The 27,835-nt window shown below is 41.9% G+C and overlaps 1 protein-coding gene across 1 annotated transcript in view; it reads left to right on the forward strand.

Annotated features, from left to right (window-relative positions):
* nrg2a (neuregulin 2a) overlaps window positions 1-27,332 on the forward strand; it is a 77,687-nt gene extending 50,355 nt beyond the window's left edge. Inside the window, exons 4-11 of the mRNA XM_069673655.1 lie at window positions 7,710-7,830; window positions 13,608-13,666; window positions 17,008-17,031; window positions 19,389-19,491; window positions 19,732-19,855; window positions 20,004-20,131; window positions 20,362-20,583; window positions 24,183-27,332. Of these exons, the coding sequence (XP_069529756.1) occupies window positions 7,710-7,830; window positions 13,608-13,666; window positions 17,008-17,031; window positions 19,389-19,491; window positions 19,732-19,855; window positions 20,004-20,131; window positions 20,362-20,583; window positions 24,183-24,837 (1,436 nt within the window). The 3' untranslated portion in view covers window positions 24,838-27,332. The remainder of the gene's footprint in view (window positions 1-7,709; window positions 7,831-13,607; window positions 13,667-17,007; window positions 17,032-19,388; window positions 19,492-19,731; window positions 19,856-20,003; window positions 20,132-20,361; window positions 20,584-24,182) is intronic.
* The last annotated feature ends 503 nt before the right edge of the window (window positions 27,333-27,835 follow it).

Here is a 27,835-nt window from a genome sequence, read left to right on the forward strand (position 1 = left end):
ATGCTCTCTCCGTTACATGTAAAGATCTTAATTAATTAAGTTTGATGTTATTCCGGCCATGACCCGAATCTTTTCATAGAGACTGTAACATAAGACGAGGAGGAAACGTTCAGATCGCCGTGATCAGACTGAGGTCTCTCTCTTTTTTATCGGCCATTTTTAGCCTCCACATCAGCGCCCGGCCTCCTGGGGATAGATGCAGATAAAAGTGCCGTCTCCGGGACGACGATGACGAGCAATAAAAGACAAAGAACACAAAGGGAAGAACAAAAGTATAAATTTCAAAATAAGACAAGGCTATTTTTGTTAATAGTGCCGCCCGCTGCTGTCCTTCCCTTAATTATAACTTCAAACACAACAATCCTGCGGTTGACAGGACTAAGTGGAGCAGGTGGAACAGAGGAGCGTTCAAGTGACAGAAGGTTTGACTCGGTTGGTTTTATACAACATATTGTTTGAATTATAAGGCTCCTTTTTTTCTACATTATCCTTCCAATGTACAACGTTGTATCATTGAAGGTCATTAAATATCAACGTGTCTCATTCAGACTCACAAGGTATCGTCAGTTTCAAGGTAGCGTCGATTTCTGAGAACCCTTAAGCGTCTTCTTTAAGGTGTGTCTGGTTGGGTTTAGGCACAAAGCTTGGATAAGTTTAGGAATCAGATCATGATGTGACTCTTTGCTTCACACGGGACTTGAACCCTGGTCTCTACGTCGTTTGATTTGACTATCACCCAAACTGGAATATATTAGCCTTTCTACTACGTCACCTGACGTCCAACATGCTGCCCTCTTCAGTTGCTCTGATTGTCTAATATTGCTGGGATGGGTCCAAATTAGCTCCTGATTATGCTGGTTATATAATAACTATAGTGCATTACTTTTTGAAGGTACAATGATAAAAGAGAACAGCCTGCTGACACACGGCAACCTAATGTTTTTTTTTATTAGACACATGCAAACCTCTGCTGTACAGCTGCTCCACACGGCAATGATGAACACGTTCAGCATTCACTGCACATGTTATTAAACCAACTGTCGACAGACCTGCTGTGGTGCGCTCGCAGCAGCCTCGGTGGACCGCTGCAAATGAGTCCTGCTCAGATAAGACATTTGGATTCAACAATATTAACATACATGAACTCGCCTGAACAAAATAGTGTATTACAAAAGCGCAGATACGGAAAACATAAATAGCCCTCCTTCTCTGAACACTGAATCCTCCTCAGAAAACAGTTGACTGATTAAAGCGAATGCAATTAAACACCAGTTGCACCACACGATTAGATTAGTTTGAAGATATATTTTTGTAGTCCCTTCATCCACCTCGTGATGAGATGCTCCTCTGATGTTTGTATGTGTATCTCCATCCATGTCAATAAATTATCGGCCCTTATCGTTAGTTTTAATCTGCAGTAAACACGCGTCGCAGCCTGAGTAAACACTTTGTTGGCTGAACCGGATCACCTCAGAAAGAAAACAAAGTTCTGTTTCATCTCTGCAACGGGGTCCGTGTGCTCCGCTCCTTGTATGGGTTTCCTAATAAGTGAGATAACGACTACCAGCGTTCTGCTTTGTCATGTACAAGTCGAGTTAAGGGGACAGAGGCAGCTCTGCGGGTCAGTGCGAGTCCTGCTGTTGGCTTTTCGTGAGGTTGTGACGCTGGTGAGACTTTTTATGTGGAAACATCAAGAGGGAAGAAAGAGAGAAGCGGCATCTGTGTTTACTGAATGTAAAAGCAATTCTTCACAACTAAAGATTTTAGTTCAACATGTTTAGTCAGTAAATACCTTTCCAACTTGTTGCGCACGTAGTCTGTTTTTAAATAAGGATTTTGCAATAGAATGTAGTTCATTTGTTTAGCAAAGCAGTACCTGTTGCAGGAACACATCATTCAGCTCCAAAGGAAACTCACTAACACCCGGCTTTTTTTCTTAGTGGGAAAGGTTACAATCAGCATTCAGACCTGGGAAATCATCGCCTCAGCTCTGATCGGCATTGATGGGAACACCAAACCCGTGTTGACACGCTAATCTCCGCCCGTCTCCGTGCGAGCAGCGCTCGAACATTGCTCCAGATTTGTCAGCGCCGAGTTTGATAAACAGACTGAATGATGACAATAAAGACCTAACCACTGTAACATCTTCACTGTTTACTAACCCTGTCTTGGGGCGTGTCTGTGACGTCAGACTGTGACGCGGCAGAAAAGAGACTGAGTGGAGTATACTTCACTGGCAATGGGAGAAGAGATAATCAGCATCTATTACCGGGTCTTCCCTGGTCTGAAAAAACCACATCAACGCGCTAATTTTGGTATCAGTCAATAGTTTTTATTGTTTTTAAAGGATTTTATTTCGATGTCAGTTAGTGTGGATGGTTAAATAAGTCAATACATTCCTCAGTGTGGGCTTCACTGACCGAGGTCTCCTGCCAAGCCGTGCCAACAGTGCCTACATGTCCCAGGATGCTTTGCCTGCGAGCAGCCTCAGCCTCAGCTTGGCTCCGCTTCAATTCTCTAGCCATGCAGCTAAATATCAGCAAAAACACTGAAAACTGTGTCCTCATACATAACATCCTCTGCAGTCTTATTTTGGGAAGCCATGTTCACTAGCCATTTTTAGCATAGCTGAAGTAGCCCGTGGTAATCCCGCCATCGCTGGTGGCAGAAAACAACAGATTTTCTTCACCAAGCTGAGCCCCAGACACACAAAGAACACCAACAATAACTGCACGCTTATTTCACACAATACTTCCCTCAGATTGAAGTTTGAAAATGTGCCTAGATTCCCTTTAAGTAATTCCCTGCCCCCCCCTACTGTACCTGATGACCTGCTATAAAGACCACATTGAAGCTCTTTCTGTGAGAACATACAAAGTTCCCCTGCAGACATTTGGGGAAACATAATTTCTATATAAGATTTATTTCAGTCTGCGTTGGATTCTTTTGAAACTTATTGGCTGATGTAAATTTATACCATACAAACATAATTTCTCAGAGACAGAGAAGCACATTAACTAAGTTGTCGTGTGATGGATTTGGCAGCGCTGTAAGCACTTGCTGTAACATCTCATGACAACACAGTCAGATTTACCGCTGACACATGCTCTAAAGTTCGCATCACATCTGGATCGCTCCCGACGACAGATACAGTGGTGAGTGGAAGGTGCAGGTGAAGATGAGAAACATTATGTCCGAGGCATCTCGGGGTCCTGCCCTGATATTTTACTGCTGCTCAGCAGGGTTTTACAGACTTTTGTCAGGTTTTACAAGTTTATTATAAAACCTGAAGTGGGTCCACATGTGTGATTTACACACCCTCAGTGCACTGGTTTAGCTGTAGATCCCTCGTTTTGTTCTCCAGCTGCTTGAATCGAACCAGCCACACTTTAAAACTGACGTGATAATCTGAGTAGTTGAACACGTATTTTTAAGCTCGGGACTGACACTAAGTTTATACCGGACGTACAGAAACCAGAACCTCTCCTCTCTGTGGGGGAGAAACTGGAGGACACAAAGGAAAAGAGGGAGGAAAAGAGGAGAAGAGATTAAAATTGGGACACTTGCTGTGCAGTATCATAGATCGGATGTCAGTTTATGACTGCGGGCCAATAATTGTTCTCAAATGGATTGTTTTTTCCGAAAGCTTGTTGCAGCAGCGAGTTAAAAGTCGCTAAGTTGTGGGAGAAGGATCCTGTCGTTTGAAAGATGTGGGTTTCCTCCATGTCTGTGAGACGCCTTTGATCTATGTGACCTTAAAGTTCTACCTTAATATGATGATTAAGCCGACTGATATGTGCAGCTGGCATTGGACTGAGGATGTAATCAAGAGCATGTTACAAGAGGAGGTTTTGTAACTCTTTAGCTCGCTCCTGGCCAGTCTGAATCTGAAACCAACATGCAATACCTTGTTGAAGTAACTGAGTGTGAGACACTATTTTAACCTTTTTTCACAGCATTGACGGTTCATGATGGTACAAAAAATATCCACAGGAATGTGTTTCTGCTCCTCCTTAAAGTTTTTGAGTGCAGGCAGGTGATGTTTGTCGTTTAGGCAAATGAACCTTGTCTGCAGGGTGGGAGGGCGGAGGGATGGGGGGAGGTGAGCGGGGTTCTCCACCTGCAAGCGTTCAGCTGGATGGCAAAACAAGACTTCTGCTGCAGCTGTTTGGATCTGTAGCTGTGAGGTTCCTCTTAGAGGGTAGATATTTACCCTTATGTTACTGCGCAGACCAACATGGAAGCTTTATATTGATTTAAGGCTTATTTACAGTAATAGAGAGGGACATGATTAACACTTGGCTTCTTATAAACATCATTTGACGCAGATTTTGCAATGTGAGTGCAGTCGGTTGCAGGCTTGATATCTTATGAATAAGAGAAATGTAAACATGGAGATCAACGCCGTGCGAAGAGGAACCTGTGACCTGAAAACTGACAGAAGTAGGTCATGATCAATCAGGATGCATTTGGAGTTGAATGAGCGTAAGCATCAGGTCATGAGAATCTACAATAAGCTAATAATCTTCTTAACTGAGCCGCATTCATAAAAAGTACAAGATAACAGAAGAAAATGAGGAGAGTAAAGTGAGTACAGTGAAACAGATCTGGTATGACCAGTAGCCAAATAAACCTTTCAGGACACGCTCAGGGTTCAAATACCCGCCTTGATCCTTTCTGTGTGAAGTTTACATGTTCTCCACCTCCCTGTGTGGCTCCTCTCCGGGTCGTTTGTTTTCCACCCACAGTCCGCCCACATGTAAGCCAGGTGGACTGCAGATTATGTGTGTGTGAGTGTGGCTGTGTATGTATTCAGAGGACTGATGATCTGTCCAGGACCTTCCCCTCCCTCCCTCTCCCTCCCTCCCACCAGTGCATTCTGGGATAGGCTGCTGCTCCAGATAGAGCCTGTTTTGCCGCCTTTTGTTTGGCATGTTTTTACGGTTGAAACTGCACAAGGCTTCTATTTTGAGCGTAGGAGGTTTCTTTTACAATGTTTTGAGGTCCCTTCTTCCTGACAGCTTTGTCTGATCTTTTTTTACGAGGTGTTTTACACGCCAGCACTGTGAGCGAGAGGTCAGGTGTGTCGATGAGGTAGTTCTGATTAACTGGTAAACCTGGAAATAGTTTCGGAAAAGGTTTGAAGTGACAGCAGATTGACGCCGCGGTATGCTGGAAACGTTAAATCACTTCTAGGGAAAACCACCATGACAGATTAAGCCCGCGTATATGAAACCTTTTAAAGTGCACTAATGAAGGTCAGTTATAAATCAGGGCTCATATCAGCACGTCTCATCGCATCAAACAGATTTATGACCCAGTTTGTTGTTTGGATGGATGTTTTCGTGATAGTACACCTTCATGTCTGACGGAGCGTGAAAACCACAGGAATACCGTCTAACAGTTACAATGATGGGAAGAGTCAGATATCTGGTAACCTATCACCACTGTTTTTTTCCACTTCTGTTTATTTTTTTTTGACGTCAGTTGTAACGTGCAGTCGCATGTTCAGGATCAAAACGCAGGCAGACATTTGGTTTAGGCAGGAGGGGAATTTCGCCATCCTTTCAAATGTCCAACAACTATGGAATAAAAAGTGACATTCAGAAGAGAAATAAATAAACATTATATTCATTTAAGTGATGATAACAGGCGGCAGATAACATGATGTGTTGCTGATCAAATAAGGAAAGGACATTAGCGCTGTAACAGTAACCTAATGACCGCAACACCGCGGTTATGTGACACTATCCACCTTGTGGACCCGGTGACCGACATCACTTCTGCTAGGTATGCGTCCATTAAAATCTCCTCATCTTTCCCACACACAACGATACATTATGAACAACAAACTCATTTTAAAAATCACAGTAATCAGCAAAGGAAACCTTGCTGTCAGAGCACCGCAGTTTCAACCCCGTGCGTGTCTAATCGATGCCGACGAGCCCGTGTGCAGTCTTGCTACATGCTTGTTCAGCCGCTACAACAGCAACTAGCCCGTCACAACAGGTTTCATTTCCCCAAGTAAGGATACAAACTTTTCCACCACTCATGCTGTGTTCACTCACGTCGGTGATGTTTAACCGTTAACAGTTAAAACAACCAAACAACCAGGCCGCCGGCAGCGGGCTGAGGCGAACCGCAAGGCGGCGCTAGTGTTTCACCGCCGTCAGTACCGTCACAGCCCTAAAGGACGTACATGAAGAATACCTAAAACGATACATTAAATATAATCACAGTTACAAAACAGTGGAACTGTTTAGTGAGCTTTTTCTAAGAATGCGTTTTGGCCTTGTGTGCCTTTATTGAGAGAGAGGGAGAGGACGGTGTGTGAAACGGGGAAAGTCACGCGGCAGAGGGTGGGAGTTGAACCCAGGGCCGCCTCATAGAGGACTGTAGCCTCTGTATGTGGGCTGTGAGATTTAACCGCTGAGCCAAATTGGACCCTCTGTGGGCTTTTTAAAGGGAAATAACCTGTGTGTTTATGTGTTTGTTTTTGATGTTTTATGCATTTTATGTTCGCTTCTATATCCGTTCAGCACATCTGCAATCTTTGTATATTGAAATATTGTTCAATAAAGTTCGATTTAAAAAAAGTAATAAATAACAAAAATACATTTTAAAGAGGACAAAAATGAAATAAATAAATGAACACAAATGAAAGTAACCCACTTGAATGTTTCAGGACTGTGATGATACAGCTGCTTCTTGTTCCAGTTATGATATTGTGTTTGGAGTTTCAGTTCTGACTAATTTTGGCAAGTGAAGCTTGGACTGATGTCATCCGCTGTTTGCTTTGTTATGCTAACTAGCGGGGGAATTCAGCTCTGTTGTTTTAGCTAAACCAGAAGTGTGCTTCTGTACAACACAGAGCACGAGGAGAGCCGCCTTTTCATCTCTTACTAATGGGAGTTGTGAAATCCCGTCCTGGTGGCAAACAGCCGACTATATGTCAGAGTTAGCGTCCCGGCTGGATAAAAATCCTGGAGCAATCTCGTGTCACAACACTGTGCATGACAGGAGCATCGGGATGCCGAGGCTGACGTAGTGTGGTCGTAAAGGTCTCTTAAACGGAAACTTCTGTATCTCCACCAACAAACTGTCACACTCTGCGGAGGCGCTAACAGCGTCTGACAGCAGGTACACACTTACAATCACGTGTCGGGATCTGACATGCAGGGCGCGCTCCTCCCTACTCAAGCCTCATCCTGCCGCCGTGCCTCCTGTCTTCCTTCAGACGGCCCCGCGCTCGCCCTGATAAGCAGACTTCATCCCAAACATGTTACATCTATTCAGTCGGGGGGATTAAGTGCAGATACATGACATTTTGGGCCGTTCCAAGGACCCGAGTCAGGCCGTAAACAACTCCTACGCCGTGTCAGGGAAATATTTATCTTAGCTCGTAGAACTTCTCCAGATAGTGTCAACACTGCTTAAAGACACAATTACCTCTGTGGATGGAAAACTGGAGTTACAAGTGTATTACATGAGTAGAGCTGTTGAGAAGCAACACTATCACCCTGATAACAATAACAACAAAGTTCACATGTAATGAAGACCCTGTGTGCGATGAGGCCTCTTTAATAAGACTTAAATCATCATCTATTCATCCTGCCGGGGCCCTGAAAGGACTGACACATAGAACATGAACACCTGCTGTATTCATCTTAACCTTAATTCATGTGTTTTTATTCTTCTGTGTTTTACAGTAACCACAACTCTATCTCCAGGCTCAGGCCACGCCAGAAGATGCAACGACACAGAGAAGGCTTACTGTGTGAATGGCGGCGACTGTTACTTCATACATGGTATAAATCAGCTCTCCTGCAAGTGAGTTCTCGCTTCTTTTTTTTAGTTCCACCTCAAAAACGTATTTTTGTTGTCAACCTTTAAGGCACATCCTAACAAGTTTTCCTTCCCTGATAGCGCTCGATGTCCGCTCTTCTTTCTTTCAGCAGCAGCAGCAGCTTCACATCACAGGAAAAAGCTGCCAGTCGCCCTAACTACCCACCTGTTGTATATTTTAACACTAATAATGGAGCGAGGCAGTGCTGTGCTCATCCTTTTAAGTCGTGTTTAGTGTACAGGAGAGCTGCACATTAAAAGCCTTTTTCAAAATGTCATGAGTCACTGGTTTAGTGGAGAGCAAATATTTATGCCTCTCAGAGGCCCCCAGTGAGGTAAATAGAATCATTGCTTACATTTGGCTGAGGGGATCAAGACCTGAGTGTAAAGTGTACCGGAGGAGCCGCGGATCTGTGCTTTTCAGGAAGAAAACAGGTTGACATTATCAGGGAAACAACCGCCTTTTTGGCTTTTTTTGGCTTTGACATTTACATTTTAGTTTGGATAAGACTCGAGGTTAGGACACAGGGTTTGGCACAGGGATCAAGGAGGAGTTATCTTATCTTATAAACAGTTTTCCTTCTTGTTTTTCTCGACACGGACGCATTTTTATTTGTATAAAAGCAAAGATTAGACTATTAATGAATTGTCAGACAAATAATCAACACATTTTTTAATAATCAATATTCATAAAAGACATTTTTAAAGTAAAAAAAATCCAAATGTAATATTTCTTTGTTTTCTATCGTATTTAAAGCTCCTTTGAGGAACTTTTGGTGTGTGTTGATTTTGGCGCCCCCCGTGGTGAAAGTGGTACCTCCTATCTTGTCCTGCATGTGTATAAGAAGTGTTTTTTAACGTTCAAACATATCCCATGCTGTGGATCTTTGACATGGAAAATATAGAATGAATGCCTGCCTGATTTGGCAGCACAAAGTCAATCGCCTCCTCTGACACCTACCCCCCTGCAGCGGTTACAGGCATTAAAAACAGTTATAAATATATCATCGATTTTGTCGCTGATGTGTGTTTTGTAGCTCATACAGAAGCATCAGTATTAATTTCAGTCCGTTTCATAACCAGCTAAAAACTCCTCTCAGGAGCTTTAACAGAATCTATTTTGGTCTGAAACCATCAATCTGCTTAAAATATGATCGTGTTTGCTTTTGGAAATTGTGATGAACATTTTATTGACCAAAACACGAACAAATCATCAAGTTAGTCCACAATGAAAATAGTTGTTAGCTGCAGCACTGATCATGTTGTAGTCAGAATAGCACCACTGCAGGAGCCTGTAACAGTACGTGTAACCTACAGTCTAATCTAATAGTACATTAAGAACACAGCACATTGCTCTCCTGTCATGGTCGTCTAATATTATGTTGCGTGTTCTGCTCCACCATATGTCATCATAGCAGAAGTCTCTGGCCAGTTTGATTCAGAGCTGAGACATTAGCGCGGCGTCTGTGCCCAGTTGGCCGAAGGAAGAATGCTCGACAAGCACTGAGGACACGACTGCAACAGCCGTTCAATACGCTGTGTACAAATTGGAGGCAGCAATAACTCAATTGCTGCAGCTAATTCACTCACGGCTGGGGCACGGGGCCAGAAAAGTTGGATAATGCAGTGAAGGCCTGCAGGGATTTGCTGCCCCTCAGCCATCTCATTCAATATAGGCCAGGCTTCAGTGGACATTACTCACCGGCTAAACAAGTCCTGCAGACAGCTAGCCCTACTTTAATGCCCCGCGCCTTCACTTTGAGGTCTCTACTTTGTTTAGGGGAGAGGAGAGGTTTATAAATGACCCACAGAAAATAACTCACAGACGTAAACATCTTTGATTACTTACTTTAAATACATTAATAATTAGAAACAAATGTCTGACCCACTGACGAGGGCGAATGCTGCAGTCGGCTAAAAGATTTTAATAAGTAGAAACAGGCTTCAGATTCAGAAACAAAGAAAAGTATAAAATATGTACAATAGTAGGAAACAACTACAATAAAAGGAGAAAACCATGCTGCAAAATGCAAAAAAAAAATGCATTAATGGGGAACCTGCTGCAAAGTCAAACACAAGAAAACAAGTGCACCAGAAAAAGCCTGCAAGTCTTTACAGTGGAAGGGCTCCAGGCCTGTAGGGGGCGCTAAGTGGAACTGGATTTCGGAGAGGGGTCTGGCTGCAGACCTGCACTCTCAGGTTGATTCCATTGTTCCACTGTCAGGCCACCTCCACTAGAGATGTCAACTCTCGTTCACTTCAGTGACCCGGATCTTCGGATCTCGTTCAGCTGAACGATTCGTTCATTACATTCGTTCACCAGGTCGTTCAGTGACATTTCTGGTTTACCCGTAACTCACTCACTCTCACTCGTTCACGAAAAATACGGCTCCCATTGCATTACTGGTCTACTTGGCCCAACTTGCCCATTACAAAATCTTCTGACATTATAATTTCTAAATAAATAAATAAACATAGTTTAGTTTGTGTTCATCTGTCAGTGGTTTACACATCTGTGAATTGACCTGTATACACAGATGCACCTAATCGGGTCGCTCGCTTCGTTCAGTGAACGAGAATGGTCTTCGTTCAGTCAACGAGAGCGAGGGAGAGACAGAGAGAGAGAGAGACGATCGGTCAAGCGATACGTTCAGTCGTTCTCCTAACCAATGATGGTGATTTGATACATTAGATGTGATACAAACAGCCCTCCTCTGAAACGCAATTGGCTCGTGCTAACATCAATCAGTCTGGTTTCCTAAAACAAGAAGTGGGGAGCCGCGAGCGGAGCCAAGTGAACGAAAGGAACGACTTTGATGCATGAAAGTGAACGGATCATTCCGTTCACTGAAAAGATTCACTCTTTTTGAACGAATCGTTCAGGACCGAAACATCTCTAACCTCCACTGTCAGGCCCGGAAATGGACGCAAGAAAAATAAAATTGGGAAGACCTTTCTGGTTTAACGGGCAAGAAATGCACCTAATAACTTACAAAATAAAATTGTGTAGATACTTTCGGTTTTAGCGTTTTAGTCATTTATATATTTCAAATTAAAATGTAAATTCAAATAATGATGGGCCTTTATTTCCTCTAAAGGTCCTCAGGTTTACAGTACGAGTAGACATATTAGGTTCTTGTGTCCTACAAAACACTGACAGTGGTCTGTTTTTTATATTAAATTCAGCTGATTGTAGTAAAACGCTGAACTTTGGGTTTTTTTCTGAATGAAAAGTGTATTTTTATTTTATTTTTAGAAAGGGAAGAGAGCCGTAAGCTCCAACTGCAGACTAAACAAGCATTATTTTATGTATGAATTTACATCATTCTCTCCAGCTTATCTCCTGTTTTTACAGAATACAGTTAAAGAAGTACGAGTGTAAATAAGATACTGCTGTTAACCAGCATCATAGTATAACAGTCGAAATATATAAATGCCGCTATAACCGGAAGTATTTTCTTGATTTTATTTGGCGATTTATGGTGTCGATTTCTGGGCCTGACAGTGGAGGAGGCCTGACAGTGGAGGCTGCAACAGAACGTACCTGAGAGTGCAGGCCTGCAGCCAGACTGTCTTGGGATTTTGGTTAAACATGTTTATTGAGACCCTTGTTGAGCCCTTGTTGGCCACTGTACATTTTAGCATATAAACATATTTATGAAATACTAATGCTGTCATCATTTAAAAGGAATTATTTCTTAAGTAAAACAGAATAAAAGCAGAATTATCAGCAAGAAGCACTATGAACCTTTACACACTCACCTCCTCTCTGTGGGAGGACTGGGTTATGTAAGTCTGCTGTTTACATGTAGACTACTATAATATTTAGTTTCATGACTCATTACATATTGTAAAACCCATTTGTAATATTGTTTTTCCATGTTTATTTTTGATCCGATTTTAATGAATGATGACAGTGATTTATTCCCCCTGTTTTAAAGTGAAGATAAACGCGTGATAATGGAGTTTGCAGCTGCACCACGCTGCATATTCTGCACGCTCATCTGATTTTTAAATTACGCAGCGACAGTTTATTTCTTTCATCTGTCAGCAAAGTCTCCTTGGTCTAGGTGGTGCGATCCCCCAGTTAAGCGCCATCACTCAAGATGAGTAATTTAATGCTGAATGTTATGGTGCTCCTGGGAGGCGTTGTGTGAAACCAGTAAATTACGACCGATGACCCCTGTTGGATTGGTGGTCTAGTTGTGACTGCGAGAGGAATGCCGGTGCCCCTCAAAGACCAACTGCTCCTCCTAATGGGATTATAATGAGGAAATGTGGCGTGGGCCAGCACACTTGATGGTGATGATACAGTAGTCTGTCTTCAGTTACAAAAATATTAAGCTACATGTCAGAACACTATGTGAAGACAGTCAGGTTGTTTCATCTTCGGGGATTCTTTAAGACCTGCTGGATTTTTTTCCTCTTGATTTGACAACTTTACCTCGCTGTCTCGTGGTATCAGTTGTAAAACTGTCACATTTGCAGGTTTTGAGCACAGCTACCAGGCTCCCAACAGGCACAGAGAGAGGAAAGCACATTAGCCCATTTTCAGCTTTGCTGCACAGGCTTGCTAGGATTGATTTATTGATCACCTACAAAGCTTCTCTGCTCCTGCAAAGTACAGACTGAGGTCAGAGAGAGGGCTGACCTTTGCTGTCGGAGGGGCTGAAGCCTCCACTGCAAAAAAAAGAGAATTATTAACCAATAAGAAATACTTAAATGTGTTGTACACAAGTGATTTTCTTCTTTTTTGATTAACCCAACTGCTTTGATTCATTTTTGTGAAACTAATCGATGTATTATTTTTGTAAGTTGGTATTTTTTCATGGAAAATATTACCATTATATATCATCATTTAAACCTGTTTGAATTATTATGTATTATTTTAGTTTTAATTCGATCTAATTATGCTTGAAGTAAACTGTAGGTCATTTTTAGAAAGTGTTTTTATTGTTTCTATCATTTAGATGATCCAGTGAATTAATGAGGCTTTTTGGCCCTATGATTTAAATGTGTTTATTAATAACAATAATTTTGGATTGTATTATTTTAAATAGATGTAGAAATTTATATTTATCTGATTCAATGGGATTATGAACAGGTGTCCACAGACATCACTAATGTCTTCTTGTGTGTCATTGAACTCATTAACACTATTTTTGACTTTGTCTCCACTCTGACATTTTATTGTGAAAGGTCAGCGTAATATTTACAGCGCACCCCACTTCCTGTGTTTTTCCTCTTCATAACATAACTCTGCTTCTTCCCAGATGTCCGGACGGATACTCCGGCCAGCGATGCTTAAAGACCGAGCCGCAGCGGTTGTACATGCCCAATCCTTTCAAAAGTATGTCCGCTTGATTTGAGCAGCTGAGAACAGGAGACACAGTTGTACCTGGATTACCTCTGTGGACTCCTGCTGCTCCCCTCCTCCTCCTCCTCCTCCTCCTCCTCCCCCGGTCCTCTTCTTCTTTCTTTCTCCTCTTCAGGTCAACACGCAATGAGCTGTGCACTTCACCCTGCACACGGTGGTGTCATCCATGGGAACACTCTGCTTCGGCTGTCTGTAGTTGTGCTGTTGTTCTAATCCTGTGTCTCTCTCCCTCCCTCCCTCCCTCCCTCCCTCTCTCCCCCTTCACCTTCTTCTATGCATACTCTCTTTTCACTCCACCTGTGCCCTCTCTCTCTTTCTCTTCCTCACTCCTCCACCACCCTCCTCCTCCCTCCTCTCTTTTTGTGGCTTTGTTTCTTTCCATCAGGTGTCCAAATGACTTTACTGGTGATCGCTGTCAAACCTACGTTATGGCCAGTTTCTACCGTATGTCAATTTCCTCTTCTGTCACTCTGTCAGACTTGTCCTCGTGTCACGCGTGCATGCTGGGTGTAGAGAGAGAGAGAGATTGCATTAGTTTCCTGTTATTACCTAATAGTTGTGTCTGTGCCTCCTCTGATGACTCATTCACAAGCTGGCATAGTTTAGCAGAGAGTCTGTTATTGTGTTTGTCTGCATGTGATGTTGTGTGCCCTTTAACTCGCAGTGTGTTGCATGTGCACTCGCAGAATACGAGCTGATAGTAAGTGTGATAGCTGCAAGTAGGCGGCTGGATTTAGATGCTTCGTGGAAGTCGATTTGCACAGAGTCAGATGCATGTAACAACACAGTCTGATGGCTAAACAACTTCTTAAATCTCTGCAAAACACAACATTTTAGCTGGAACTTTTAGCATTAGCATTAGCATTGCACTGGCTGTACTGATGAAGTAATGTTTCTTCAGGGCTGTAACTTAAATGAATCTAATCAGCTATAGCCTTGTATTGAATATATGCCATTAATGATGCATTTCATGAACAAGTTATGACTTGTAGGGCGTCTTTATAAAGATATAAGCAGGAAATTGTGGCGTCCTTTAATAGATGTGTAATATTTAGGTCATACATGAGCCAACATGACAACATTCCAGTTAGCTCTACTTAATTATTGAATAATTGACTTTATTATTTAAAGATAATTAGGGATTTGCCAAAGATCTAATCACAGGCATGAAATATTTAAAATGAAAGTGTGCTTGCTTCATGTACAGTAAACATGTACTTACAGGCTGAACATCAAATTACTGCGAGAGATGGCAAGGTGTTGAAAGAGAGGCGCTACCTTTTCACTTTCAGAGACCTCAATTACAGCCGGCTCTCTGGTGAACACAAAACATTGTTAAGTCCAAACGCGCAGCATTGTTGCAAACACACACTGCTTCAGACGGAGCGACAAAATGGTGCTCTCGCAGGAGATGTCCTCAGCGTAGAGTTCACGCGCCGTTACCAGAGTGTCGTGTCAAACAGCTTTGCTAGCCCGGGGTAAGAGAAGTCAACCCCTGCTCCACTCAACATCAGAAAACACATCCATCACCTGCAGAATTATAGAAAGATTAGATGAAGGTTTGTGGAGGGCTTACGGCGTGATAGATGTTGCCCTTAAGGTTTTTTGTCGATTTGAAATCAGCACACGTGGTCTGAAATCGTGCGTCAGCTGCGGCCTGCTTTGTTTGACACCTCAGCGATACCTGTCGGTTGATTACTTGTAATGACAAGCGATATTGAAAGGAGTGAGTGACGTGACATTAATGAAACATAAACATGCGAGATTTCATGGAGGACTTGGCCCTTTGATGAAAACATACACAGGGTTAAAGATAGTGTTTATAATAATAATATAGCATTAAGTACAAAGCCTTTTATCCCTGTCAGATGAAAGCAAAGAATCCCCTGCTATCTTTCTGCATATTTGTCAGCATCATGTCTTTGCAGGCCCATGTGGTTGCAATTGAATGTAGCATTACAATTCGAAAAATAACGGCATATGCTTTTGGAGACGCCTGGTGCTGCCTTCAGAGTCTCATCCCTTTAGTCTGACTTCCACATACTGTTTGTTGTACGTTGGCTCAGAGTACAATGCGAAAACCCCCTTCTTAAGTACAAGTAATTTCATCTCACATTAAGTCGTAATCCACGACGCTGAAATTACTTGTTTTTTTGGCAGAGGAGGCCGTGATGTGTGGGAGCTCTTTTTCCTATTCTCACAGACTCTTTCTGTTTAACTTCAGGGCAGCTGTGCGACTGCTTCAAGGGCGGCAGTTATTTCCAGCTCTCGTCCAGCCGCATGAACGCAGATCAGGCTTTAATTACCGGATTTAAATGCGTATACATTCGCCATATTCAGCCGTGTTGCTCTGATGTTATGCTCAGGGTGGGAGGCTCAAACGCTGATGTTATGTCATAATTCTGACAAATCATTGTCATTTCACAGCTTCCTGATGGATAAGAAAATGGATAATGAAAAGAACAGCTACTCTTCGCTAACATTAGCATACCACTCTCTAGCTTTGTTACCGTTTGATAGTGCTAACGTTAGTTGTTGTGGCTTTGATCCTAATGTGTCGTAAATCGTACAGCAGATGATGAATCGAGAAGTTGTGATGTGATAATGACTTTTTCAGAGGTTTCAAAGGAGATAAGATTTAAAACATTACGACTGAATAACAGCCATGTTGAGATGCACTCATACATCTTCTTTAGCCTCCACTCAGCATAAGTATACGATGTAATATCCTCTCCATACATATAGCTATTAACCTTTCATAGGTTCAAAAGTGCAGATTCCCATTAAAAATAAGGTTCATGAAAGCCACATTCAGACGTGATCGATGTAGAGGATTTAAAGTGAGCTTTAACGGCCTCTCACATATTTCGCATTTTCCTCTCACAATTAAGGAGAATAAATCAAATTTTGTCTCAAGGAGCAGGCACATGTGCACGCACACATCCATAAAAAACCCGCCTCCTGGAGGGGCGCCTCCCATCCCCAGGAGACACTGAGGAGAAGGAGGATGGCTTCTGCTCCTCAGCCATAAGGGCTTGGCTTATAGCTATCACATGTTGTCATAAGAACAGCTGGGACTTTCTTTAACCCAAGTAAAGCAAGCGAGCTGCCAGAGGTATGGACTCAGCTGGTTGGTGCAGCCTCCCTACGGCCTCACTCTGCCATATAACGTACAGTCGTGCTATAATTCTTTTGATTCAGCACGATCGGTCCGATACTGTACAGACACACTCCTTTTAAAACGTGCCTGTTCATGTGATGGGTGTGTTCGGGGAGCTGACAGTGTAGCAATTTTTAGAAAGCAAAAAAACTTAAAGCAAAGGTAATCTCTGCAGATGACGCATATTTTCCCCATGCAGCAGTAATGAGAGGCTTTGCGCTTAATATGTCTTTTTCCCATTAGGAGATTTAGCTTGGTTATGTAATGAAACAGCACTTAGCAAACCTGAAACCTCTTTCAAGTATCACATTGGATTGTGTTGAGACATATGGTAGAACGAAACTGTCACATTAGAAGAACATTAAAAAAATAGAAACACTATAGATTAAAGTAGCTGTAGGTATATATTAATGTAGTTTTGTGTCGTGTGTGGTGCATGCTGTACGTGTGTTGTGGTGTCTCGTCTCAGTCTGACAATTACTGACACGTGTGTGTCGTCTCAGTTACTGTAATATCTATTTTTGTTTGCTCCACTATATATACGAAGGTGCCACTCTCTTATCTTAATCTGCTCTTTTGTTCCTTTTTGTTTTCCTTCCACCTGTCACCCCTCTGCCACACGCAGAGCATCTTGGGATTGAATTTATGGGTATGGAACAATCCACTTTGACTCTCAGTCCTAGCATAGCTACTAAATAGATGTCCTTCGTTTTGACTTGCTCCCGTTCCGTCTGTTTTGTGAACTGTAAATCATATTGTCCCTCGATTAACCAATCAATGGCCTGATCAATCCTACCATAACTCATTGTGATGGCAAACCCTCAATCAATGCAACTGATCCTCCATCAAACATCATTAACCTGGATGTCATCACCTGCACCCCAATGGAAAAGTAGAATTGAGTTTTCCATCTCACTCACGTTAGCATATTTTCCTTTTGGACTGATTTTTTTTTAGCTCTTTGTTCCATCTATAACAAGCATGATGTATCATGTTTGTAGCTACCAGATGTTTTCCTTCAATCTCCGACCTTATCTATCCTAAATCCTTTTAGTCTCATGCCTTTAGTCTGTCTTTCTCTTTGATATGCCCTCTCTTCTCTTTCATTTATGTGTGATCTTGTCCATGATTCTTGCATCACCCTGTCTTTAGTATATCTGAAATGTAACTTTGAAGTTTGAAACATAATATCTGTGCAACTGGTTTGAATTTTCCTTCAAGGAGTAGATGCTGTGATGTGAGCATGCTATGCTATATTTAGAACCTACAGTCATGTTTTTCATCTATCTGCTGCTATTTCCATCCGCCTTCATTGTTAGCTCTTGTTTTCTGCTTTCTTTTCCAGAGAAGTGCTGCAGGGGTTGAGAGTGTAGAATAAAAGCAGACATTATGTCATTACATACAATTAATGTACTGGACGTTGTGTTGTTATACAACGCTAATGTCATTTAAGAGTATGATTTATTAATTGTGTCAGAAACTAGACACAAATTGACACGCTGATGTAAAATGCCTGCTGGTGTAGGAAAGGAAGAAAGCTGAGATGGAGGGAGTCGTACACATTCGATTTATTTTTATTACATTATTTATCAGAGACTACCTCTTTGCTCCTTCCTTTATATCAGGCACACAAAGAGCCTACCTCAACCTCACACAGGCTCCTCTCTGGAAAAGCACAAAGCATCAGATTAATATTTAATGATTTTGCATTTCAATATTCACTTGTTTCATAATAACTGTAAAAAAAATATCCCTTAATTTTGCTTACTAAATGCCTGAGCAGATGAAGACTTCTATGAAGAAGGGGAGATTGTTGATCACTGATCATATTCACATTGTGGCCATTTTCCTCTATGTCATGCTAACGGTGGGAAGCTCAAATGCTGTTACACTGCTGTGTTCCAGGTTGTAGGTTGTATAAATTGAGGATATCTCTTAATTATTACCAGTTTAATGCCCTCGGATTAAAACGCGAGTGAAAAGATAATTGAAAATGTAAAATTTGAGTGTTACTTAGCCATATTTCAAGGTAAAACAACATATTTGATAACCTGTTAGCTTAGGTTAGACAACAGCTAATGCTAGCTAACATTGTGTGTTAGCTAGGAAGTAAATTCCTAGCTAATGTAATGTTAGCTAGGAAGTAAATTCTTAGCTAACATTACATTAGCTAAGAAAATGCCTTTCCTACTGTATTGTCTAACACTACCAAACGGTAGTATTAGCTTTCAGCCACTTACTAACTAAAAACAATGTAAGCTAGCAAGTGGCTGAATGCTAACATTAGCTGTTATCTATTTGTAGCTAATGGGTTATTAAGTGTGTTGTTTAATTTGATAAATGGCCAGATTTCCCTCCACTTTGTCAGATAACCTAAATTTAATAGACCAACAACCTAAAACATGGCAGTTTGACATTTTAACAGCATTTGAGTTTCAAACCATGCGCGTGACGTTGGAGGAAAATGGCTGCTGTGTGAATATGGTCATAAAAAATTTATAAAAACTGTGTAATGGACCTTTAGACTTAAAACATTGCACATTGCCAAATCACAAGTGCACTTTTGTTGTACTGCATACTTTGAAGGTTCTACTGGTCATCAATCATAGACATAAACTGTCATAACATCATATATAATTTGAATATATTACATTTTTAGAGAGTACAGTTGCTTAATAGATTAGTCTAACTATTGCTGAGCCTCTGTACCCACCCACGCTGCCTTACTGCAGCACAGGCAGCAACAGCATCTGTTGTATATGTGATTATGTGAGAGGAGGTTTGACTGTGAAGGCAGCCATCAGGGACGGAAAGATGAAGCTTCATACTGCTCAGGATTTAGTCCAAAATATTAAAAAATTGAGAGAAATGTAGATGTACAGTGAAAAAGTGGGAACCTGCTCCTTCAAGACACTAATCTTTTTTTTTTCCTTTTTATTTCCCTCACTGTGTGAATGTGGTGTGTGTGTGGGTGCGTCTGCGTATTTGTGGGTGTGATGTTGACAGAGGCAGAGGAACTCTACCAGAAAAGAGTCCTGACAATCACGGGTATTTGTGTGGCTCTGTTGGTGGTGGGCATCGTGTGTGTGGTTGCCTACTGTAAAACCAAGTAAGTCCTGCTGATAAAATCTTCATAACATGTTGCCTTTCCTTTCAGATTGTTTAATGTATAATCAAGCTGTTGACATACATATCAGTGCCTGTAATGTGTAGCATAGGTGGAAATATTAGATTACTCTATTTGCTGCCTTAACAGTGTCTTTTCATTGTATCTACCGTGTTTACATGTACAATTATTATCTAGTTTAAGTAAAAGGTAAACTTATTGCTAAACATAATTTCTCGACAGGAAACAAAGAAAGAAGATGCACAATCATCTGCGACAAAACATGTGTCCAGAACATCCCAATCGTAACCTTGCTAATGGACCCAATCACCCAGGACCAGGCCCAGAGGAAATCCCCATGGTAGATGTGAGTTCCTGAAAGAATTCCTAACATTATTAAAGTGTATGCTAGCAGATGGAGCTACAGCAAATGTTTTAATGCTTAGTAACATCATCAAAGCGTGTCTTTTTTTCACAATGTTCCATCTGCCAAATCCATTTGTCTTCCAACACAGTACATATCAAAGAACATCCCTGCAACTGAACGAGTCATACGGCCTGCGACGGAGGGATCGTTCCCTGCCAGCCATGCCTCTTCCAGATCTCATAACTCTTCCACACGAGCCCATTCATCAACTCACAGGTAAGCATGCACCAAAAAGTACTTACATTCAGCACTATCATATCATATAAATACAGTACTCACAGAAAGCGAATGATTGATTAAATGCACAGCCTCAGGAAACAGGTACAGAAGTTCAAAAGCTTCTTTTTTAAAATGTGTACGTCAGAACTTTACTTTTGGAAGAAAAAAAGCTTGAATCCCTTGACGTGCTGGGGTGTGTACGCGTTAACACGGTTTTCATTTGTCAGACACGAGGAACGAACATGGAGCCTGGAACATTCTGACAGCATCCTCTCTGACTCGCCGGGAATGATGTCATCGTCCGTGGGGACCAGTAAATGCAGCAGTCCTGCATGCATGGAGGCACGGGCCCGCCGCGCTGCACACTGTGGTTACTCTGACCCCCATCGGCCGGGCCTGCAGTACGGAGACTCCTTTGACTCGCTGGGAGACTCTCCGCACAGCGACAGGTGGGAAACAGGCCCGCGTGGCTGACGAGGCACTGGCGAACATTTAGAGAAGTTTGCTCTTTTTGCTGGTTCTCTGTCAGGCTCTAGAGGCCGGTCAGGGCACTCTGAGAGACTGAGTGGAAACTGACACACAGCAGGCATGATGAGGAAATTAGCCAAGGTTGGAAAGAGTGAAAAACAGGCCTTATTTCAATGGGAGCTCAGTACAGTAACATTACTCCCTGGCCAACTCTGATTGGCTTAAGTGTTCCCTTTAACTTTCTTTAAGGAGCAATGTGATATTTTGGGAAAAACACTTATTTTCCATTCTGACACATAAAAAGATATATTTAAACTTTCATAGAAGGGATCGGTTTAACCTGTCTTAGCACAAAGTAAAAGCAGGAAGACGCAGTAATATCTCTTTATCAGCAGTGATGAAAGATACCGTTCAACATCTAAAGTGATTTATATTTAGAATGCTACTATTTCTGTACCGAAGTTACGGAAATATCAATCTTCTTGTGTAACTCTGGGCAAGATGGCAAAGCGGGATACTTTTCAAAATGTGGGACATTTCCTTTAAAATGTTTTCAGCACGCTCCCTGTATCAGTCAGTGTCACACATGGCCTAGATTTGAACTTCCTTTTAAAGCTGCCGGAGAAATACTCCCAGATTTTGTTGTGGTGACACCTTCAAATTCCAAAATGTCCTCCCTGCTCCGTGCTGATGTTTTGAATTACAATACGTTTCCCCAGCTAAGTATCCCTCACTCAACAAGCCTATAATAGCGTTAAGCTGGGAGGAAATGTGGGATATGCGAGCACAATTTGGCCCTATATGCTGAAATGATGTGCTGTATGTTTAAGCATCAACACCTATAAAAGCAGTTGGTTGAGGAAGAGAATGATGGCCCAGTTATGTAGGACATGTCTGTCTTTGTTGACCCTGTAATTGAGGACCCTATGTTTATGGTTTGAAAAAACATGGTAAAGGTTGCATTACATGATGAAGCAATGCCCTTTCATGTAGCTTCCTGTATACGCAGGCCCTCGTTCCCTTTAGTTTATGGTCTTCCGAATCTTAACCTAAATGTCTTCCTTCATGGAACATTATACTCGGCATGAGCCAATCCAAATCAGGTCACAGGTACAAAAGATAATGTACAATACAAGCTTGACAGAAAATGAGCGGTAGGCTGTAAGAAAAAAAGTACCCAGTGAGACCACAATAGAGCCAGTGGATAAGACAGGATGACATAATAAGTCAAAGCAAAGGTGGCAACAAAGCAGACATCTTTCATTGAGATTACTTGTTCACAAACAAATTTGTGGTCACATTCTCAGACGAGCGGAAAATTGTAACTAATTAAACCCTCGCACAGGTTTGTCAAACTATTTGAAAGGTCACAGGAATTTCCCTTTCTCGAACAAAAAGTACACATGAAGAAATGCGGTTAAAAGGCACAATACTTTATTTATCTTTGTAAGCCAACTGGTGCCTGCCTGCCTTTTGGCTCAAACATACTCCATTAGCTGTACAGTTCTGAGGTACATTACGTTCAGACCTACCAAAGGTACATGTAGGACCAGATAATATCTTTAACAGAACGACTCATTCTAGAAAGAAGACATGTTTGGTGATGCATGGCCTGTTATTTCTGCAAAATGCATACTTGAGGTGTTAATTATGCAAATCACTCCATGTCCAGCTTGAGTCATGTTTTAAATCAGAGCCAAAAAAGGAGTTAAGGTTTTTATTGCATGAATCATTTTGAATTATTCTAAATTTCTCTTGCACTCGCCACTGGCTGCTGCAAAACCGTAAACATGATATAAATCACGAGACAACGCTATGCAATGGTGGAAATTGTCACCTGAATAAATAGCATCTTAAGCAAATGATCAGCACCTTTCAAAATCTAACCAAACAAGATGTGTCTTGGCTTTAACGTGCTTTAACTGTCGGGTATCGTCAATGCCAGCATACAACAAGCATGTACGCATAAATGCATCGTCGCCATTGAGCTGTTATGCAGACGCAGATTGCATAACCAACATCCCCTCCGAGTCATTTCAGGTAACAGGCGCCTCTTCCATCATGGGGAGAGCGTCTGCATCAGCTGAGTCAGCAGAGTTGTGGGAATATCTCAGGCTTATGTCTCACACCGCCTGCTGTTGTTTCCTCAAGGCATTCACAGGCGATCCAAACTCTGATGCACAATGATTCACCGTCAGCGAAATGTATGTTCGAAGTTGCTCTTGAAGTGTATTAACATGCATGTGTAGTTGGTGTATGATTATGGTATTAAAACTGGGACTAGATGATGGCTTACTGGGGGTTAAGGAGATTTTGAAGAGGGATTGAACAGAAGCAACCGTGGTAGTCAAGTTGGAGACTCCTGTCAGTCAATAAAACACAATCCAAAATGTACCTGTCATTAAAGTTTAATATTGACTTCAAAAGACATGTGTTCAAAGCTTTTTGGAAGAGCAGTCATTGTCTAGCAGCCGCAATGACATCAACATGCAGCCATGGTACCCACATGGTGCTGGAGCATGTTTTTACAAAGCTGCCTGAGATAACAACCACAGTAAATATGAATTAGGTAGATCACAGTTCAGGGTGGTGAATATTCAGGAGACCTCACCACAACATTACTCAATGACTGACTGCTCTGTGTAGAGATAAGAAAGTATAAATATTTAATAAAGACTTTTGAAGTAAAGGGTATATTTTAGTTAAAGTAAAGCCAAAGGGTTTGTTTTAAAACTTGTTATTAAGCAGGACACTGGGTTGGTTGGGCAAACTTGTTGGACGCGTTGGTCCAGAGCCTGGGCGTGCAGAGGAAGAAGGTTTAGTCACCAACAGTCTTCAGTATAGACTGAAGGGCAGTGGGAAAAAACCCGCTCCTGCCTGATGACTATCAGCTGAGGTTTGGCTTAATGAGCTTGAGAAGCTCTGATACAGCCAGGTGATCCTCAAAGAACTGGTAAAAACTGTGAACTACTCTTTTAACATGTCGGTTTAAATTGTAGTTCAAGTCATAATCGGAGTTGAAAGATACTTTAAAATGTCTCCAATATTTTTAGGAATAGCAATAATGATTCACCCTTGAAAATCAACTAAGAATCAAACACATTATGTGTAACTGTTCTTGCACCCAAGGATCGTAAGAAAAGTAGTTGATCCAGAATGGTTCCCTGTGGGACACCACAGCTTCCAGTGGAGAGGAACTTCTTTTAAGAGCCATTTAAGTTCTGATGAAAGGAAGTGAATCAGACTTGAGCAGTATCAGGACATCAAATATACTAATGCAAAATGACAAACTACAGTATGTTAAGTCCTGCACTACAGGAGATTGATGGAACTAAAACACACCAAACTTAAACTAGATAGATTTTTCTCAAGTACATTAAAGTGATGCAAGATTCTAAAAAGTCTACAGTGCAACCTACCTTAAAATGAAGCTATATTTATTTATAAAAGATAATTTCAGGGTGCATTGTTCATCTAGTTAACAGAATAGCTATGAAACATCCAAACGCTCTTCCTCTTTCCCACTTGTGGTTATTTCTCTTCTTGACTAAACTATTTCCACTCTCTGTCTTTACTACAGATATGTGTCAGCCCTGACGACACCAGCCCGCCTCTCGCCGGTGGATTTCCATTACTCATTACCATCGCAGGTGCCTACCTTCCAGATCACATCTCCCAATGCCAGCCATGCCATGTCTCTGCCTCCTGCTGTCCACAACCCCTACCCGCTGGAGGATGACCAGCCTCTGCTGCGCCGCTACCAGGTGCCCCTACACGATGCCCAGTGCCAGGAGCCCTACCGGCAGCAGCGACGTACCTATCTAAATGACAGCAGGGGCAGCCTGCCCTCCAGCCCCTACCGGCTGGCAGAGGAAGAAGACTATGAGACCACCCAGGAGTATCTCTCCTCTCGGGAGCAACCAAAGAGAAGTGGGTCCGGTGGAACGGGGAGCCGGCGCTGGCGGAGATCCAGACTGAACGGCCACGTGGCCCCACGTGGGTACGAGGCATCTCGGGAATACGGATCTCGAAGCTGCCTAACAGATAGTGAGTCCGAGGAGGACGGTGAGAGCACGCCCTTCCTCAGTATGCAGAACATGAATGCCGAGCCCTCCACCATCTACAGGCCGGCGGACAGTCGGACTTCTCACTCATCGGGGCGGCACAGTGGGCATGGAAACATGCACACGAGACTTACACACTCACGCTCCAAACCGGACAATACACCGCATTAAAGAGTGAAAATGAACCAACAAAAATCAATATAGTATAGACCTGCATCTATAAGAAATATTTTTATTTTATATAACTGACAGATATTCTAAACAAATGAAATATTTATTTTCATTTTAGCAAAAGTTGTCTACTAGTTAACAGCAAAGACTTTTTTATAGGGAAAACTCTATTTATATGTACATTTTGATTTACAGCATAAAAGATGTGCCAGTTTTTTCACAACGTAAAAAATAGAGTAATATTGTGGTGCCTTTTGCTGTATGCCGATGCCAGAGGGCCAGTGGAGGTTTTTGTAGCCTTTCTTATATGGACGCCTCATTTTTTATACACGTTTGTTTTCTTTTCCTCTCTGGTTTCCTGTTTTGACTTTTTTTTCCAAGTTGCATTCTTTGAGGAGTCTAGCCCCACTGGAACATAACCCCTTCCATGTCACGCAATATAAACCACTTCAACATAAAGTGTATGTTTACATTAATATGATTCGCCTGTAGGGTTTATGATTTGGGATCTGATAGAACGCCTGATGAATACAGTGTAGATCCTTTTTGCCCTCTGACTAATGTCTACCGAGAGAGAGAGACAGAAGGACGGACTGTTTGGTTGAGTGTGTGTGTGCAAATGACTGTGTGTGTGTGTGTGTGTGTGTGTGTGTGTGTGTGTGTGTGTGTGTGTGTGTGTGCGCGCATGTCAGTTTGCTTGCATGTATTTGTGATGTTAGATGATTTTCATTGTTTGTTGTGGTAACATCAAACATGTGGGTCTACTGGTGTCTCAGCAGAGCTGACAGAGCGTCTCAGAGGTCCACAGATTAGTGCTTTATCAGAACAGTGCGCCTCAGTGTAGGTGCACAGGTAAGGCTGCTGTAGGGTTCTATGTTATGCAGGTCATTGCTTGATGTGTTTACAGCTATTCTGCCCCTTTTCCCAGCCTGCCCCAATTAGGTCCCTTTTATTTCCCAGCAGGTTGTCCTCATGTTCGCCTGTTATGAGGCCGACAAACACTGAGCCGCTCGGCACAGGGTGACCCCTGCCATCAGAGGTGATGGCAAAACAAAAAGATTGCATCTGTTTCCACTCAACTCGGCCCCCAATCCCATGCCTCATCATCCTTCTGTGTCCATTCTGTTTTTGTGGCTGGTGTAAAAAGGCCACACAGCGTCTCAGGATTTCCACATGCCCACCCCACCCCCCCACATCCCCTCCCCTTAAACCCTGTTCACCCTCTTCCTTGACTTAAGGTCTCAGACGATGAAGGCCTACATGTTAACATCCATTAGAGCAGATCCCTGAACACTCCCATGCAGAGAGACGGAAAGCCAAGTGGAAGCAGCGCAGAACAAACTCAACAATATAAATGAAATAGCTGTGAATCTTCGGAGGATCATACAATGCAAAAATATGCAAACTTTCTATTTTGCTGTTTGATTACATCATTTTCTAAGAGGTGACTGTAGTGTGTTGTGTGTAAAAAAAACTATGTGATGCCTATAGTGTAGAATGAACTATCATGATATAAATGCATATTTACATGAGTTAGTTTTTAAAGCCATTATGCAGCCGTCTATCAAGCTGTCAGCCTTTCTTGTTCACATATTCACGTCCATTGAATGACTGTGTCCATGACTTATGTTATCACTTGGTTTAGAGCGCTCCACTTTACATGTACACTTCCAAGTTATGTCAAATAGTGTCTCCTCCAATAGTACTGTGTACTGCTTTGTCTTGTTGACAGATCTCGTCATTTCAAATTCAAATCGTAAAATGATAATAACTTTGAAAGGAAAGGAAATAATTTACCCCCCTGTATCTCCACTGAAGGAAAAGAAAACATTTAAAATGTAAGAAAATAAGTGTTGGAAGGCAGTCGGTGATGTTTCATCGCTCTTGGTTTATTAAAAAGAATGCTGAATTAGCCGACGATTATCAGTTTTAAACCCCTAAAAAAGGATTGATCTGCTTATATATCTGCTACATGGTAAATGCACAGTGGTGTTATAGAGAAAGGTCTTTGGTCACACCTCACTTGCAGGTATTTCATTGAGTTTCTCGCCTCTGGGTCTACTGTTTAAAAAAATGCAAAAGAAGCTTCTCTACTTTAAATGTAATTCTCCCTTCACTTTGCCAGCCCTCTCACACTATTGAGATGCTACCAGGCACGTCCTGCCACTCCCTTTTGTTTCATTTTTATGACCACCGCCACCACCACCACCACACCCGACCCCACCCTCGCTTGAAATGTTCGAACACCTCTCTTCTGCATGTCCTTGTGGTCACGGTTAGATGGGTGCATGGTAAAAAAGCAGCAGACAATTCTTTTTCCAGTCAGTGAAAGTGTATTTCATTTAACATTCAGCAATAAAAAAGAACCTTTCCCCATGTCATTCCTGAAATATGCTAGAAAAAAAGAAAAAAATGCGAGATTGTCATAGATTGTAAAATAAAATGAAAAATGAATCCACCTGTTCATATGAGAAAATAAATCTTTATTCATATCATTTTACGATGTAGTTATTTCTGGATGAAGCTTTGCTTTGTGCATTTTGATATGTCTGATCTCGACTGAAGGTTGGACTCTGCTGCCATAACACACGATACACTGTGTGTCTCAGGAGCGCACACATAAAATCTGGTTATGATATACGTTTAATAAGGTGATTCAGAGTTTATAGATGATAAAAAAAAGCTGGTTTAAATGGTACTTCTGCTCTCTGAAGTGAGAGCTTGTACAAATGCCAGACACACAAGCACATAAAAACACACACATACACACTGGGTAAGAGTCGAACATGAATAAAATGACATCACAGTTTAAAGTAATATAGTATGGGGCTATCCTATAGCTACAAAACAATTAAACCTGACTGTCATAAGATTTATTTTTTTCAAATTAATACAAATCTTGATATTCAGATGTGTTATGAGCTGATGGAGCTCTTTACTTGTGCTTTGTAAAGACACAGGCACGCTGGTGAAGGTGTAAATACTACTCCTATTGCAT

Source organism: Semicossyphus pulcher, unplaced genomic scaffold (genome assembly GCF_022749685.1).
Source record: "Semicossyphus pulcher isolate SPU_LCO1_2020_fin unplaced genomic scaffold, fSemPul1.0.p SCAF_10, whole genome shotgun sequence".
Taxonomy (NCBI): Eukaryota; Metazoa; Chordata; class Actinopteri; order Labriformes; family Labridae; genus Semicossyphus; species Semicossyphus pulcher.